The following is a 5,069-nucleotide window of genomic DNA, read 5'->3' on the forward strand; positions in this document are numbered from 1 at the left end:
GGTTTCACCATGTTGACCAGGATGGTCTCGATCTCTTGACCTCGTGATCCACCCGCCTCGGCCTCCCAAAGTGCTGGGATTACAGGCTTGAGCCACCGCGCCCGGCCATACTTTCCCAATTTCATTTTGCTTGGGGGCCATGGAGTTTCCAGACCTATCACCATCATTTTGAAATCTGCAATGTGGTAGCAGTAAACAGAAACAAAACTCGTGGAAGGCTTCATACCATAGGGCCTAAAACTTTAAATGAAGGGAAGCTCAATCATCAGTAACAACAGTGAGTCCATGAGAAAATGGAATACTTAGCTGGGCAAGTGAAAGGAACCTAAATTAAGTAGAGGATGTCCTCTCTCCTTAAGGTTACAGGGGCTTACTGACAGATTATGTGCCTGGATTTCCATTTGAAAAATAAAAACTAAATTAAGCCTCTCTATTATTTTTCTTTTTTTGAGACAGAGTTTCACTCTGTCACCCAGGCTAGAGTGCAGTGGTGTGATCTTGGCTCACTGCAACCTCTGCCTCTTGGGTTCAAGCGATTCTTCTGCCTCAGCCTCCCGAGTAGCTGGGATTACCGATGTCATATCCGGCTAATTTCTATACTTTTAGTAGAGATGGGGTTTCACCATGTTGGCTAAGCTGGTCTCGAACTCCTGACCTCAAGTGATCCGCCTGCCTCAGCCTCCCAAAGTGTTGGGATTACAGGCATGAGCCACCACGCCCAGCCTCTACTATTTTTCTTGAGGTCAAATCATAACAGACGCAGAAGACAGCAAGGTTAGATGCTCTCACACATTGATCAATGACTGACAGCAATCAAAGGTAAAAGGAGAAACTACACAGAGTTTAACAGGCCTAAAAAGACAGTGATGGAATGCTTCCTTTTCATATGGAAGAATCTTGTCACATTTGGGATTTTAGGCTCGAATCAAGAGGAAATGACAAATGGTATTTATTTTATCTAGAGATGTGATCTCCAAGGATACAAAGGAATGTGTACTTTCCTATTTTGAAACATGTGTCTAGTTTTAGCTACATGTTTCTGTTGGACATCCCCCACTCTCAACACATGCTGTCAGGAGCCAATTACTGAAAAAAAGTTACCATGCAAATATCAGGTAAGTGAGGTTCTCAAATAGAAAGGCATGTAAAGGACATGCTTTTGTATGGAAACAATACTCTGTTACTCAGAAAAGACCCCTTTCTTTTAAAACTATGGTCAATATTTTAAAAACATAGTCTTCAAAGCTTGTCCCAGTATATATTCTCCATCAGTCACCAAAAGCCAACATTATAAAATTACAAATTTCCTCTCAAATTGTGGTAGCCAGGAAAATTAAAAAAAAAAAATCAAATCCAACTTTAAAAAGAATAAATCTGCAAAATTTTATCGGTTTAAAATAATGCACTAAAATGGCAGGATTAAAGTATTTTGAAGGCAAATAAAAGGCATTAAACATATAAAAATAACTGTCACTGCAGAAAAACCTCCTTTCCTTATATACTACTGAGCAAAGTAAAGAGGGATAAGGCTAGGAAACTGGGCTTAGGTCTCGGCTGAGCATCAGAGAGACAGTGGGGAGGGCGGTTACCTTGTGTGGGAAGCAGCATCATTTATACTGAAGGTGCTGTTCTCCCTTGTCAGAGGGCTCGAGCCAGCTTGGCTCTTGCTGTGTATGTCTAAGCTCAGGGAAGACTCTGTTTTCCGGTCTAGGCCGTGGCTCTCTGTCTCCAAAGTCCGATCTGCCATGGAGATTACTTCACTGGAGCTGTGCCACAGGGGTGGCACTTTCTCCTTGCCTGGCCCTGAGCGAGGTGACGATGTGGCAGCCCCCAGGGAGGCTGTGCTGCCGTGGCTGGGGCCATAAGAGGTGGTGTCAATGCCACTGTCAGCAGAGGTGCCTTGCAGATAGTTATAGCTGTTGAGTTCGGATTCCGTGCGGTCCCCATCGTACCACTTCTCATCACTATGGGCACTCGACGCATTGCTGGAGAGAGTATTGCTACTGGAGTGGCTCGAGTAGTGGCTATCAGACTGCAAAGAAAGCAGGATTTATTTGAGTGTAAAGTTTTTCCTCCTGAACAACAAGATAACAGAAATGACATTGTGATTAGTTTCTAGTTTGAGGCTCTGAAGGCCTAAAAGTTCCAATAATGACAAGTCAAAGTAAGACAGGGAACCTATGTGATTCTGGTCCATTCAGCAGTGTCCATGGCAAAGAGTCCTGGAAATGTGCTTTTTGTTTTTCAATCTATTTTTCATTATTTGACTTATGCTAAAGTATCAATACTATTGAGATTATTTTAGTCAGGAAGAAATCTAAATTGTTATTAAAGTTTTAATAACCTAGAAAGGAAATGATATTTCCAAAGGGTTTATAACTAGAATGCATGCTAATTCTAAAAGCCTTATTTGTTCAGAGTAAATAGAAGGCTGAATATAAGACTTATTTCTAGAGAGATCTCTTTCCCCAATTAGCCTGTGTTTAGAAGACAGCCTTTTAAGACATGCTTTGAGGTAAAATTTATACAAGATAATTCAATGGGAAAAAAATTAGTTTTATTATGAAATGATAGTGAGACAACTGAATATTCACATGCAAAAAAGAATAAAGTTGGAACACTGGCTTATGCCTATAGTCCCAGCACTTTGGGAGGCCAAGGCAGGTAGATTGCTTCAGCTCAGGAGTTCAAGACCAGCTTGGGTAACAGCAAAACCCCATTTCTACAAAAAATACAAAAAGTAGCCAGGCGTAGTGGCACCCGCCTATAGTCCCAGTTATATGGGAGGCTGAGGTGGGAGGATTGCCTGAGCCCGGGAGGTTGAGGCTATAGTGAGCCGAGATCATGCCACTGCACTGCACTCCAGCCTGGGTGACAGAGACAGAGCAAGAACTTGTCTTAAAATAAAAAATAATAAAAAAAAAAAGAATAAAGTTAGATCCTTACCACATAGAAAAAGAAACTCACAAATGATCACAGATCTAAATGTAAGAGCCAAAGCTATAAAACTCTTAGAAGAAAACATATGTTTAAGTCTTCAGGACCTCTGGTTATAAAAGTTTCTTAGATATGACAACAAAAGCACATGAAACAAATGGAAAAAATAAATTGAACTTCAAAAAATTTAAAACTCTTATGCTTCAAATAACCCAATTAAACAATGAGCAAAAGATCTGAAGACATCTATAAAAAAGAAAAAAAGTCCAACAAGCACATCAAAAAATACTCAATACCATTAGTTATTAGGGAAATGCGAATCAAAACCACAATGAGATACCTTTGGCTATAATCAAAAAGGCAGATAATAATGAATGTTGGCATTGTTGGGAAAGTAAAATGGGGTGGTCACTGTGGGAAAACAGTTTCAATTCTACTGTTGGTATTTATCCGAGAGAAATGAAAATGCGCTCACATAAAAACCTGTACGTGAATGTTTACAGCCAAATATTTAGAACAGTCAAAAAGTAAAACAAATAAAACATATGAATGCCCACAAACCAATACATGGATTAAAAAATAGGGTATATCCATACAATGGAATATTATTCAGCCATGAAAATGAGTAAAATACTGATTCATGTTACAACATGGATGAATCTCGGGAACATTATAATCAGTGAAAGAATCAGGCTCAAAAGGCCACATATTGTATAATTTCATTTATATGAAATGTCCAGAGTAGGCAAATCCAGAAAGAGAAACAGGTGACTGTCTAGGTCGTAGAGGGGATGACAAGCAGTTAGTGGTGGTGATGAAAATGCTCAGGAATCAGGTGGTGCTGGCTGCACAACTCTGTGAATACGCTGCTAAAAACCACTCAATTGTATACTTCAAATGAATAACTACTATGGTATGTGAATTATATCTCAATTTAAACAGTATATAGAACTCTTTCTATATGCTGGCTTAGATGCTTAGAATATTTCATAGCATTTTCCAAAGAAATAAGAATTTAAAAGATGTCTGAATAAAATAATATTTTAAATTACAGGGAGGCAGGAAGTCCAGGTGCTTGCTGGAGATTAAGAGGAGAGAAGGAACTCTGTGTATGTGTGTGTCTGTGTCTTTTGGTGGATAAAGGAGGAGGCTCTTCATTGACTAAAGGGAGGGGCAGGATGCCAGTTTCTTTCTTTTTTTTTTTTTTTTTGATGGAGTCTTGCTCTGTTGGCCAGGCTGGAATGCAGCGGCATGATCTCACTGCAACCTCTGTTTTACGGGAACAAGCAATTCTCCTGCCTCAGCCTCCCAAGTAGCTGGGATTACAGGCAGGTGCCACCACACCTGGCTAATTTCTTGCATTTTTAGTAGAGACAGAGTTTCATCATGTTGGCCAGGCTGGTCTTGAACTCTTGACCTCAAGCGATCCACCCAGCTCGGCCTCCCAATGTGCTAGAATTATAGGTGTGAGCCACTGCACCCAGCCACCAGTTTCATCTCAAAGTGAAACGTCTCTTCCCCTTGAAAAAAGAAATCAATCCCAGTTATTCTGTTGGTGTTACTCAAGTTTTTCTCAATAACAACTTACATTAAGCCTTCATTTATTCTTAATAGGGCAGAACTTCTTTAGCTCCAGACCTGTGCTGTGGAATCTTGTGACCCTTAGTCACGTGTGGCTACTGAGTACTTTTAACGTGGCTGGTTTGAACTGAGATGTACCAAGAGTGTAAAGTACATAATCCATTTCTACAGAAACAATGCGAACCATATATGTAATTTTAAATTTCCTAGTAGCCAAATTTTAAAAAGTAGAAAAGAAACTGGGGAAATTAATTTTAATAGTATATTTTCTCTAGCCCAACCTGTCCAAAATATTATTTTACCATGTAATCATTATAAAAATTATTAATGAGAAAGGGGAAATTTACAAATTGATTGGGATAATCTATCATTTATAAGTAGAAGAGTGACAATATTACACTGTCACTACTTGCCTCAGTAAATATTTTCCTCATAGGAAGATTTTCCCCGGTGAATCTTTCTCTTCAGAACAAAGTGCACGGCATGCTCACCATCTCTGTTGTTTTTTTTAGCTTTAATATTCATTTTTCTTTCTTTTTTTTTTTTTTTTT

General features: G+C 39.3%; 1 protein-coding gene across 11 annotated transcripts in view; it reads right to left on the reverse strand.

Moving 5' to 3' along the window:
• Positions 1–5,069, reverse strand: part of SIPA1L1 (signal induced proliferation associated 1 like 1) — a 393,891-nt gene that overhangs the window by 30,727 nt on the left and 358,095 nt on the right. For all 11 annotated transcript variants that reach the window (XM_017528751.2, XM_017528750.2, XM_037738573.1 and 8 more), the window contains one exon: positions 1,590–2,032. In XM_017528751.2, coding sequence (XP_017384240.2) covers positions 1,590–2,032 — 443 coding nt within the window. The remainder of the gene's footprint in view (positions 1–1,589; positions 2,033–5,069) is intronic.

This window comes from Cebus imitator, unplaced genomic scaffold (assembly GCF_001604975.1).
Source record: "Cebus imitator isolate Cc_AM_T3 unplaced genomic scaffold, Cebus_imitator-1.0 Scaffold54, whole genome shotgun sequence".
Taxonomy (NCBI): domain Eukaryota; kingdom Metazoa; phylum Chordata; class Mammalia; order Primates; family Cebidae; genus Cebus; species Cebus imitator.